General features: G+C 37.4%; 1 protein-coding gene across 2 annotated transcripts in view; it reads left to right on the plus strand.

Annotated features, from left to right (window-relative positions):
- KDM4C (lysine demethylase 4C) overlaps positions 1 to 13,554 on the plus strand; it is a 301,610-nt gene that overhangs the window by 45,468 nt on the left and 242,588 nt on the right. For both annotated transcript variants that reach the window (XM_042877489.1, XM_042877490.1), the window contains exon 5: positions 2,368 to 2,561. In XM_042877489.1, the coding sequence (XP_042733423.1) occupies positions 2,368 to 2,561 (194 nt within the window). The remainder of the gene's footprint in view (positions 1 to 2,367; positions 2,562 to 13,554) is intronic.

The raw sequence follows: 13,554 nt of genomic DNA on the forward strand, positions 1-13,554 counted from the left end.
TTACTTACAGTTATTATAAAACACTATTGAGATATAGTACAGAATAAATATTCGATCCTTTCCTTACATTGAGTAGAGTATGCCTAAATGTTCTTTTTTTTTTTTTCTTTCGTGTGTAAGAAGCTTCACTTCTGGGTCAAAGAATTTGAATGGTATTCATCTAATAATGGTTATTAAATATAATATACCCTTCTAGGGTATACTTTAACTTTTTGAAGTACGATTATATGTTGACTTGCCGAACTACAGGTCCTATGCTCTTTTTGTTCTGCATTGCGATTCTGATGTCTAAAAACAGCCTCATAACTATGGCAAAAGAACCGAGTCAATATTTTAAGTGGAATTCATGTAATCATTTTGCGTAGTGTTTTGGAATACTAGAAAAAGCTACATCTATGAGGTAAAGTAATAGATTTGATAATAATTTATAGTAATAACTTGCATTAACCTAAGCGTAAAATAGTTAAGGAATGTAGAAATAATTAAAATGAACCACAGTAATCTTGGAATTTAAGCCAGTTTCAGAGAACTTTTCCTCAAAACCTGTAGTTTCTGTAGTTTGTCCAGAATGGCTATTAGGAAATGAAAATAGGTTATGCATCTTTATTATAGGGGTTTTGGATCTTGTGTTTTGTGTTAGGTGTGTTAAGCAACCTTTTCTCCATAGGAGGATTTGCTTTCCTTTCAGGCACAAAGCACTAACTGTTTGCTTGGTGTTTGATTGTGACTTAACGGAGGATGAAAATATGTGAAATAAAAAGACAGTTTATTCTTAATTTTGTCTATTAGCTATCACTTAGTTCTTACTAGTTCTTAGTAAAAGGAGGGTAAGATGTCTAGATGTTATGAGTGGAAAAAGTTTATTTGTATATTAAAGATGGTGACTGGATAGATAAATTTTAAGTGGTAGAAAGCCCACTGGGTCCTGTTGAGCAGATGAATAGCACCTCTCTGGTGAAACCTTTAATCTGCAAATTGCTGGAGGCTGGAAGGGTATTCTGATTCTTGTTTGTTTTTGCCCTCTGTCAGAAGGAGGATACTACCTAGATCAACAGTTGCTTTTTTTTATCTGTTGTGTTTATGATGTTCCAGTGTACCTCCGTGGTTAAGTCATTGCTTTTATTTTGCCATATTAGTTTGTTTCTCCAAACTGACCGTACAGAATCTGTGAACAGCAGTTAATTTTGTGAGTTTTTTTCCAATCAAAAAAGTAAATTAACTTGAAGAATAATTAGTTAAAATTGTTTCTGCAAATAAACTTTGTACCTGACAGCTCTATTGTCTTGCGACTGATTTTTAGATTTGAAAGGTAGAAATTTTACCTACATCTAGGACTTGAATACATATTTGCATTTAATTCTCTTTGATAGTTCTTATCATAAATATATTTTTACATGTTTTTATTTCAAGCGCCTCTATGTCACATAAGTGCATGAGAGCAGAAGCTTTCATTATAAATAAATCAATTTGTTATCCACAATGAACTCATTCTGTAGAAATAACTCCTTTCTAAGACTCCCAGGTGACATAAGGGTGGCCTTTCTTCTTAAGTGAGGTCATCATTGCAGGCAGTCACATGCGGAGTCTCAAGAAGTCAATTTGGAAGCCTTCCTTCGAGGAGCTAACGATTGCTGTTACAGTGAAGTTTGATCTCTTTCTCTTCAATGTTGTAGCTTTGGTCTTTGTCACACTGGCTTCTACACGCTGTATTACCTGAAATTGGAATCATGTTTTGTGAATGTGAAATACAACGAAAACTACGTGTGTGGCTTTTAACACCCGAACTTTAGGCAACAATGGGAGGAAAATGTCTGAAATCCCATGAAATTAGTGGATTTCTTCTCTAATGCTGTGTCATGCAGCTCGTTATGGTTATAGAAAGAAATATCTCTGAAGTGATTGTTTCATTTTTTATGGCCTTTTCAGAAAAGTGGTAAACTCACACAGGAAAATAATTTAAAAGCATTTTAATTTTTTTATATTATTTTGTAAGTAAAAAGGAAAGATATGCCTAGTGACACATAGCTCATAGATACTCATAGATTTTTGTCTGCAGCTGTTATTTCTGTTGCGTACAGTATTTCAATATGTGTTAAGTTTGAAATATTAAATGTTAAGCTCATACATATCTATCTATCTGTGTTCTCTGCTGTAAACATGTCAGGCTTAACACCTGATCTAAATTCTGCTAAGGACACAACAAGTTTTTGGGGTAACTTTAAGAGCCTGATGGAGTATTTATTAATTTTTGCTTATCTACAGTCTTTTGAAAGGCTAGATGAGGCATGTATCTTTTGTGAAATACTATTATATAAAGTTCCATTATTTTATTAATTTATTAATACACCTCTTATGTATCTTTTTCAGGGTATTGAGGAATGGAATATTGCTCATCTTAATACAATATTGGATGTTGTAGGAGAAGACTGTGGAATTTCTATTGAGGGTGTGAATACCCCATACCTGTATTTTGGCATGTGGAAAACAACATTTGCATGGCACACTGAAGATATGGATCTCTACAGCATTAATTATCTCCATTTTGGGGAGCCGAAGTCATGGCAAGTTTTAATTTTTCTAGAAGCTTATTTATCTGTGTGTTTCAGCTGACTAAAACAAGCAGTTGGGGTGCAATTGCTTCACAGTGATTAACTTTACTCAAAGGCCAAGACAGCATTCTCAGCTAAGAAAAGCAATGAAATGGGAGGTCTGTGATATAAAGAACACTGCAGTAATGTACTCTTCTGTTTTAAAGAACAAGGCTAATAAGTAGAGCTTATGTGAGTTCAAAAGAAATAGGTTGTAATGATTCAATTTGAGAAGTTTAGAGTTGACAAATCCAAGGATATTTGAGAAAGCTCTTGTGAGGCCTCTAAGAAATCGATTTCTTTGGTTCAAGTTGTTTGGGCCTGATTTGTCTTTTGGGACTGCTTACAGCTTTTTGTATTTAAGATGCTTTTAATTGCGGTTTTTTGTTTGTTTGTTTGTTTGTTTTCGTTTTGTATCAGAATTTTATTATTCAGTTATTCGGTTATTCAGGCCCGGTAGCAAAGGAGGTTCAGCATTGACACGTTTCCCAAATAGGAAGTTTCTACTGTCCTTTTCACTTCATTTAATTGAAGAGCCTTTTGTTTGAAAGAGGGATAAGAAAGTGAATATACAGACTGTGGTCTTACGGGTATGTCTTAAAGCACAATAGAGAAATGATTTCCTGCTGATTGTAAGATTTTTTTTTCTCTCCCTGAAATACCTGTAGAAGAAATAGCAGTGGACACTAATTTCTTTTCCTGGACCAAATTGGCCCATATTGTTTCAGAATGTTGCACTAAAGTTCACTGACAATTTTTATCAGTTAGAGGCTTATTTATTTATTGTTACATCCTTGCTGGAGGAATGCTGCAATAATTTATACTAATGCTGTTATCGTATTCAAATGTTCTTGTGTTAACATGATTTTAGCATATTCTTTCAGACAAATAAAGGAATTGCAGCTAATGTTTGCTTTTAAAATTAAAGCTGAGTGAACTGAATTGTGCTTTTTTAAGGAAAACAAATGAAACCTTGGTGAAAAATATTGTATTAAAAAGCATTATAGTGTGTTTTCTTATGAGAGTAGCTTCCGCCTGAAATCCCAGGTGAGCTTTTGCAGGCAGCTGTTAAATCTGACAGCTGTGATTGTCTTTATGGAATTTGGAGCTTTCTCCAATAGTTAGGCATAGATAATCTTCCATTTCTTCTTATTCTCTGTGCACTTCATCAAGAGACAGGCAAACAAGTACATATTATGTGGTGTGTACTGATTCCTTCATTGACTGCTTTATTTGAAACACAGGAAGTATGTCAGGTAACCATTAGTGAAGTCAGAATTATGGTTATTTTTCTGTCTACATATGTATATATTTGTGTAATTTATATGCTTGCTTTATACATTACTTTTTACCTGCAGAGAAGTCCTAAGGATAGGCAATAATTTGAGAGGAAGAAATGAATTAATACAATTCAGAAGCATTGAAATAGAACAGTATGAGGGGAGAAGAGAAGGATGTTCCGAGGGAAGGTTTGAGAGAAAGAAAAACAGCATCTGCTGTGATTGCTTGCTGCCAGGCAGAATTTTTCCTGCACCTCTTCCTTTGTGTCTTTTTTTGTTTGTTTGTTTCTGAGGGGAAGGAAATCTTGAAGACACTACCTCATTTAACATCACTGTTTTTTTATGAGAACAGTCTTATTACCAAGAATAACCACTGGCATGATTTACCTAATTTGTTATTCCAGTTTGTTGTTTGCATGTTTCGTAATGGTATCTCAGAGCTGTGGATTCACTCTGGAAGTTTCTTCACTCTTCCATTTGTTGTTAAGTATATTCATTATCTTCTGTTGTAATTATTATTTCAGGTTTATAGGCCTTGATTGAAGATATTTTTAATGTAAAATTTGAGGAGTTTGACATTCAAATATAGAACTGCTCTTTGACATTAATGCTTCACCTAATGCAGTTGTTAGTTGGTAGTAAAATGTTAGCCTGTTGGGATGTGTGTTATATCCATGCATAAAATATAGATAATGCTTCAATTTGCATTATAAATTTATAAATGACAAAAATCTGCATAAGTTATTTGCATTTTGGAAATTATTTCTTGCTGTATGAAGTATCTGAAAGCAGTGCTTACTTGTGGTGCTATTTACCTGACTGATACAAAAAAATGTGGTGTAAATAGAATTTTTTTTGCCTTTCTAAAGGTTGAGATGTAAGCATTCTTGAAAAATATTAATTACACATGTGCAAAAATGATTATTAAGCAGTCAGTTATTTTCATGGCACTGTGGAAGTTTCAAACATTAAAATAATTGGAGTACTCTTTTCTTAAGAGAAAATGAGGATATGTGGACGGCATGTTTAGGTTTTTGTTTTTGAAAGATTTGAAAGATTTTTAGTGATAATGTCAAGAAAAGGACTGGTTTCTTAAGGAGAGACCTTAGCTAAATTAGATTAAGTATCACTACTGTAAGAGAATCTGTGGTGATGCTCAAAGCACGTGGGTTAGGTTTAGAAATTCTGAGTTGGGGAGCTCAGTGGAGCCAGGATGGTGAGAACACTGATCTCAAGATTGCCTCAGGTTCTTTCATGGGCTACTTTGATGTTGCCTCTTGACTACTGTAGTTGTTTACTCTATTTTTACAGATTTGCTAATGTAGAATGTGTACCAGTATCTGTTATATCTGCCTTGGAAATTTGAGGAAGTGTTATACCATGTTATGGGCTATGAGACGCATTAAAACATGATTTCACATGAAAGCTTTCAGAATTTGAATATCTGCAGCAAAGAGATAGTGATGGGGTTAAAATATTGAGGAATGAAACGGGTGGTGTTGTGATGCTATTAATACAGAGAAAATTGTAGTCAAAAAGTGGTGTAGAAGGGATGACATGGTCAGACTAGAACTAGTACTACAGATAGAATCTCTTTTAACCTGGTTTTGATGGTGTCTTCTGGAGTATCATAAATAGGGTTTTCATTGTGCTCAGCAGGTGACAAAGACTGGTGAAAATTGGGCCAGGTGAAACAAAGTTCAGCGTGGGTAGAAGAGTGCTGTTAACTTTTGTAAGTCATGCGTACCATTTACAGAACTGGCGTGTTTCCTATTTGTGTTGTATGTCTCAGAAAAGCAACAGATAAAATTACAGTGATGTGCAGATATTTTAACATGAAGTGGGAGTAATCTGCAAAACCTTCCCTGATAGATGGGAAGGTGGTTATGACCAAGTAAGGAGAGGATCAGCCACATTTACTTTAAAATTATTAGAAAAGGAGCAGAAATAAGACTGTCAGGAAACACAGAGGTAGCTGTAATCAGAATTCTGACTGTAAAAAGGTAGCTATAATGTGTCAAGCTTGTCAGCACTGTTTCTTGGTCTTGAAACTGCTCACGTATTTGGAGGCTATGGTGTTCACCATGAGAGTGCAGGTATTTCAAGTTTCTATCTACTTCTGAGGATGAGGAGAGGCTGTTAGAGCTGGGATTGTTCAGCTTGGAGAAGAAAAGGCTCAGGGGTGGATCTCATTAATGTACATAGGTTGCTTTAAAAGTAATGCCTCCTGTTTATTTCAATAGAAACTACAACAAAGAGCACAAGAGCACTATTTAGTAGAACAAATTCTAGCTACAAAAGACTAGTTTTAAACATTGTCACCAGCATTAGATGTGCTTTTTCACCAGCAGTGAATAGGAGCCTGTATGCCACACTTGTAAAAATCTGCACCAGTGGAGGTGACCCATTGTCACTGCTGTTGAAATGCACCTCCCACTTCGAGCAGGTTTGGAAGGTGGGAACTGGAGGAGCAATGTCCCTCCCAGTGTAAGTGAACATCAGGTTTGTAACCACCCGAGGGACCTGATCATCCCTAAGTCACTGGGTCCTAGTGAGATGCATCACAGAATCCTGAGGGAATTGGCTGATGCAGACGCCACCCCTCTCTTAATTATGTTGGAAAAGTCATAGCAGTCAGAAGTAGTCCCTGGTAACTGGAAAAAAAAGCACTATCATACCCATATTTAAGAAGAGTGGAAAGGATGGCCCAGGAGCTCCCAACTGTTAGCTTTATTTCTGTGTCGGAGAACACAGAGCAGATCATTCTGGAAGTTAAGGCGCATGGAAGAGAGGGAGATGATATTGTCAGCATAGCACCACCAAGAAAATTCCTGCTGACCAACTTATGGCCTTCTGTGGTGGCATAACTGTGTCAGAGGTCAAGGGAGGAGCCACTTCTGGGACTTCAGTAAGGCCTTTTACACAGTCCCCCATAACATCCTTCTTTCTAAATTGGAAAGATGGATTTCATGAATGGACTGCTCAGTGGATGAGGAACTGCTTACAAGTTTGCACCCAGAGAGCAGTGGTCAGTGTCCAGATGGAAATCAGTGAAGGGTGGTGCCTCTCAGGGGTTGGTGCTAGAACCAGTGCCCCTTAATATTTTCATCAGTGACATTGATGGTGGGATTGGGTGCACTCTCAACAGGTTTTGAGATGACACCAAGTTTGGGGGTGTGGTTGATATGCCTGAGGGAGGTGATCCCATCCAGAAAGACCAAGACAGACTTGAGTGATGGACTCGAGAGCTTCATTAGATCCAACAAATCCAAATGGAGAGTCTTGTACCTGGTCATGGCAGCCCCTACTATCCATACAAGCTGAGACATAAAAGGATTAAGCATAGCCCTTCCAAAAAGGACTTGGGAGTACTAGTGAATGGGCAGCTGGACATGAGCCAGCAATGTGCCCTCGCAGCCAGGAAGGCCAACTGTATCCTGGGCTGCATCAGAAGGAGCATGATCAGAAGATCAAGGGAGGTGATTCTGCCCCTCTGTGCTGGTGAGACCTCACCTGGAGTACTGCATCCACATATGGTGTCCTCAGGACAGGAGAGACCTGATAGGGCATGTCCAGAAGAGGGTCACCAAAATGATCCAAGGGATGAAACACCTCTCCTGCGAGGATGGGCTGAGAGAGCTGGGTCTGTTCAGTCTGGAGAAGAGAGGACTCTGAGGTGACCTGATAGTGCCCTTTCAGTATCTAAAAGGGACTGTAAGAAACAAGGGGACGGACTCTTTAGCAGGGTCTGTTGTGACAGGACGAGGGGAGATTGTTTCAGGCTAAAAGAGGGGAGGTTTAGACTTGATAAGGAATTCTTTTTTTTTTTTTTTTGTGATAAGAGTAGTGAAACAGTAGAAGAAATTGCCTAGAGAGGTGGTATGATGTCCTGTCACTGGAGACATTCAGGGTCAGGCTAGATGGAGCTCTGAGCAAGCTATGGATGTCCCTGTTCATTGAAGAGGATTTGGACTAGATGACTTTTAAAGGTCCCTTCCAACTCAAATTATTGTAAATGGGAGTGACATGACCCTTCCTCCAGTCATCCGGGACCTCACCTGACAGCCACGACTTTTCAAATATGATGGAGAGCGGCTGAGCAACCACCTCAGCCAGCTCCTTCAGAACCCTGGGATGCAAGCCGTCCGGCCCCATAGACTTGTATGCATTCAGTCTCATGAGGCAATCTTGGACTTGCTCAGCCCTTGCAGTGGGGGGAGATTTACCGCCCTGGTCTCCACCTAGAGGTTTAGGGATGCAGGGCTCAAGGACTGAGAATATAATAATGAGAAATACTGGAATCCTGGCCGCCAATAAAGACCAAGGCAAAGCACTCATTCAGTCCCTCAGCCTTCTCTTCGTCTGTTGAAGCCAGTTCTCCTTTGACATTTACCAAAGGAGGTACACTCGCTTTGGCCTGTCTCTTCTGGCCAATGCATCTGTAGGATGTCTTCCTATTGTTCTTCATGTCCCTTGCCAAGTTCATTTCTGCCTGTGCCTTGGTTTTGCTTTGCCCTCAGTTTGCCCAGCAGGTCCTTGCCGAGCCTTGCTGGTTTCCTACCTCCTCTGCCCACTTTCTTATTCAGAGGGACGGAGGGCTCTTGTGCTTTTAGGAAGGCATCCTTGAAGAGCAGCCAGCTCTCCTCAACATCTTTGTTTTTAAAGTCCTCTCCTGTCCTGAGGACTCCAAATTCATATGCTTGCTTTATACGTTACTTTTTACCTGCAGAGAAGTCCTAAGGATAGGCAGTAATTTGAGAGGAAGAAATGAATTAATACAATTCAGAAGTCTTGAAATAGAACAGTATGAGGGGAGAAGAGAAGGATGTTCTGAGGAAAGATTTGAGAGAAAGAAAAACAACATCTGCTGTCCATTGAACAGCTTGAAGTTTGCTCTTTCAAAGTTCAGGGTCCTGATGCCACTCTTTGCCAGGCCCACATCCCTCAAGATAATGAACTTGACCAGGGCATGGCCACTGCAGCACAGGCTGCCTCCAACCTTAATGCCTTTAATGTGTCATTTTGTGACTGTGTAATTTTGTGATTCATACCCGCTTCACGTCAGACACCATTTTGTCAGACTTCCTCTCTGCTGCCTTCTGCTGCATAGCAAGAAAATATAACAGGATGCTGGTGGGAAGGTTCAGCCTCTACTGTCATACAACCAACATGCACCTCTGGTGTTGGGGGGCAAGATATTAAAATAGGAGGCATTACTTTCAGAGCAGCTCTTGTGTATAAATATCAGAAAGAAAGGTGCTAAGAGGATGGAGCCAGGCTTTTTATATTGGTGCCTAGTGAGAGGAGAAGAAGCAGTTGGCACAAACTGACACAGAGGAGGCTCCATTGGAACATCAGGAAGTCCTTGACTGTACGAACAAGTGAGCACTGACACGTGTTGTCCAGAGGAGTTGTGGAATCTCCTCCTTGGAGATTTTCAGAAGCCTCCTGGGCATGGTCCTAGGCACTAGATGACCTTTCAGTGTCAGCCTTTCCTGATGGAAGGATCAGACTACTGCAGATTCCACCTTTGTAGCTTCAGTAGAACAGTGAATTTGAAGGCATTACCACAGTAGTGATTCTGAACTAGAAAATGTAACTGCTTAGACTCTGATGTTTAGAACAATGTTATTAATGTGGCAAAAAATTAATTACTTCCTGAAGCATGATGGAAAGATGACCGTAAACCTTCAGAAAGCAGAACTGAATTTTAAACTTATATCATTTCTAGTGATGTTGTGGTGTAACTGTCGGTTTTTTTAATATTCTTTAATAAATTTTTCTGTGGAAATTTATGGCTCAGTGATTTTACAGACACACATAGCTTTGCATTTATTTTAATTTTTTAAAACATTGAGGTTATTAAATTTGTAACTGTAAATGATTTGAGATGCATCTGTTTTGATTCAACTTCACGAACTGCTTTACCGTGTCTGTACTGTGGGCAAATCAAATTTTATTTAGTGTTTGGGTTTTTTCTTTTTGTCCTGGACAAAATGAACGCAAGGCAATCAAGAGTGGAAGTCAGTGTACGACTGACAGTTTATAGAATTTTGTGCTGATCCTTGCACTACTGACTCGTTGGAAATCTCTTTGTCAGCCTAACCCTATACATTTTTTTATGACAAGTACAGGTCTCATTTTCTCTTTCTGGAAACTAGGGACTTGTCATCTCATAGTCGTTCTCAGAAGCTATTAGAGGCTGCATTTTTCATCTTGGAAATGATATTAAGGAGTCCTTGGAAAAAGAAAAGCAAAGTATATTTCAGAGATCTTTGTATTTGTGTCTATACTATCACTTAGCTCCACTGCTTTCCTTGCTGTGAAAGTAGAATTCACTTTCTGTAGATTGAAAGCATGTGACTCATTCTAGCAGGGTATCCTAGGCTGTCACACAGTGAGAGCTATGCAATTTGTAGAACATATAACAGATATTAGTGATTTTTGACATTCTTAGCAGCCAGTGAGGACAAATTGTCCTTTTTCTTCTTTCCAATACAGATTCCCAGAGTGAGGACTTAGATTTTAATTTGTATCTTGAATTCTTCCTTAAGCTGGGATTTCGTTGGTGAAGCAAACTTGGAGCTAGAAGTTTTTTGTAGAGACAGAATGAATGCTGGTGGATGCAGAACATTTGAAGTTTAAATAGTTGGTATTTGTCAGACTGAAAAGTTTTTGAATCTCCAAAGAAATACAGTTTAAGACTGCATTATTAAGAATTTTGACTTCTGATGACTGTTTTTTTCATATTAAACACTATTTGTGTGAAAATTGATGATGCACTGTCATACTTTTCTACCTAATTAAAGACAGTATAGATGGATATGTAAATATCTATCATGTCTTTGCACTGAATTGAGGTGAAACAAAGCTTAATTCTGATACAGACAGAAAATAGGATCGGTGATTTGTTTTTAGCTACATTATGCAGGATTTTTTTAAAAATTGTATGTTGAATTTTGTTTCAGGAAGCACAGTTATATTAAAGTAACTTTACGCCGCATTTTTCTAAATCAGTATTCTCATACTGCTACGTTAAAAGTTTTCTAACAGTTTTCTAACTTAACAAAGAGAAACTGTGATGCTAAGTTACTGTTCGAATTTAGTTAATGTTAAAGTGAACACAGTAGAACATTACCAACATTTTAATTGCATATAACTGCATTTGTTTAGTTTTATTAACATTGTTTAGAGGTTTTACAACTGGAGTCATTGTCCCTGGAGGTGTTTAAGGAAAGGGTAGATGTAGCACTTAGGGATGTGACTTTGTGGGCAGTACTGGTGGTAGGTAATCTTAGAGGTCTTTTCCAACCTTTTTTGATTCTGTGATACTACTCTTAAAAATCTTTGTGGCATTACTGTTGAAAGACTTGGTAGCTTTGGGCTGGATTTGTTTCATTTCAATGCTGTCTTTGTAAGAAAGTTTAGTAGCTTTTAATGTGCAAACTCTCCTGACTTTTAAAAATGAAATTATATCTTTTTAAAATTATTCCTGGGAATTATAATTGATTAAGTTTATAGTGTGGTCCAGATTTTTAAATTTTATTACAACCCTGAAGTCTCTGTTCTGGCTCTGCAGAATTCGGATGGGTGAAAATAGGTGCTTCATGGAGGAATACATTGTGATAGACGTGATGAATGAAGAACTGCTCAGTCTAGACAATAGGCAAAAGAGGGGAAGATTTAAAATCTTGTGGTTTAATCATATAAGAACTGTAGGGACTGGGATTTGGATGCATATTTTTCTTAAGTTGTATTCCTAAGTCATCACTAAAGAGCAGGGTACTTATTTAAAGACGTTGAGATAGTCCTTCTGTATAAATGTGCATTTTGGCTGCAACCAAGAATTTAACAAAGAAGTGAAAATTCTATTCTCTTCAGCTAGTCTGTCAACTCTGTATCTCACCAAACTATACCTTAATAGTTAAGTTGTGGGAGTATATTCTTCCCTGTCCCATGTTACTAGTGATGTGGGTGCAAGTAAGGAAAATGGAGGAGGAAAGATTTCACTGTATAGAAGATGAGAAATCTTGCATTTCTAATGTTTGCAAACAGAAGGTTTCTTTAATCTCCACTAACTGGTCATGAGGTAAAAGGAAAAATCCTGAGGCTAGGGAACAGAATTAAGACTTTCTGTTAGTTGTTGTTGTTGCTGTTGTTGTTGAATACTTTACTGTGGAGGAAAGGGAAAAAAAACCACACATGAGTATGTATTTACCCCTGTGAACAAGAGATTGTTCTGAGGCTGTTGCAGACTGTTGTGTGTACTTTGGAGGTGTTAGAATGCTTTTACAAGGCATCAGACTGATATGAAGGAATCATTTAATGAATATTCATATATTAATGTCACACACTACCACAGCAGCAATATTAGAAATGATGCAAGTTGTGTGCAGTGATTTTACCACAATTGAACTTTTAAATGGCCTTCCAGAGTTTGGAAGATTGGCTTCTATCAAGAGATTGAGTAAAAAATCTTTAAAATTCAAATGCTGTAGTAATGCTGTTTCCTATATTTTTTTTCCCTGAAATTACATTAGTATAATGATATTTATTATCAAATTTTGTTTAGGCTTTTTCTGTCATTTCCTCTGTCTCATTTTAATATAAGTACAGAAACCTAATTTTACTATGATTTATGCTTATTATCAGGACAGTCAGATGTTTATACCATAACCGAAAGTGAGGAAAGAACATGAAATTAATCCAAAAATCACAAAATTATTGATAAATGATGTAAGTGTGCCTTAAAGTTATTTAAAAAGATCTGTTGTCTGTTCACATAAATAATTTGAGTCCTGTTTTCCATAAGCACTTTTAATGTAGTAGACTTTTTTTTTTGCTGCTTGACGTTTTTGCCACAGTCTCTCAAATGGAAATTTAGAAAGTAATATTGCTGTGGAGAGATGATATTAGTTGGCTTTGTGTTTTCTCAGATGTGTATTAGTTATTTTTTCTTCTGAAGACTGTAATTTTCGTCTACGTTTTCCTTTGAGTTAAGCAATTTCATCTGAGGTCCACATGCTTTTGGTTAGTTTGTTGAAATGAGCTATGCTAAAGTTTCCATTTCTGACTTAAAGAAAGATTAAAGGAAATGGAAATTTTCTTTGGTGTCTTGTTATAGAGACCTGCAACATCCAAATGTTCCTAATAAAACTGAGCTTGAGTAAAATGCATATTTCGTTTTTTCCTTGCTATATACTTTGCCATACAAGGAGAAACTGTTTTCCTACGGAAAATTCACTCTCATCGAAAAGTAAATGTGAAGAAAACAGTACTTTGGAGGTTATTTACGTTTTGCATCTCAGAATGTAAAAAAAATAGTAACCAACAGAGTTATTAAATTTAAGCAGGCATTGCTTTTTTTAGCTAAGTTTGCAGAAGATTGGTTTTTCACATCACAGTCAACTATGTTTGTCAGCGAACTTATTTTCTAAGCTATGGGACTGAGTGATCACAGGGGCCAGACTGTAGTTTGTTACTGTCTCCTCTGAAGAATATGGATGGGACAGCGAGCCTTCATTATCAGTAGTTTGTGGGTAAGCAGTGAATGTTACTCCATGATGCTGAGATTTATTTAGAAAAAAAAAAAAAACAACGATGCCAACTGTTATTTAAAAAGAAATTTGGTACTTTTTCCTGGCCCTGAATATTCAATGTTGCTGGATAAAACTGAAATGCCATTA

Source organism: Lagopus leucura, unplaced genomic scaffold (genome assembly GCF_019238085.1).
Source record: "Lagopus leucura isolate 7727_CA_CO unplaced genomic scaffold, USGS_WTPT01 Super-Scaffold_100018, whole genome shotgun sequence".
NCBI lineage: Eukaryota > Metazoa > Chordata > Aves > Galliformes > Phasianidae > Lagopus > Lagopus leucura.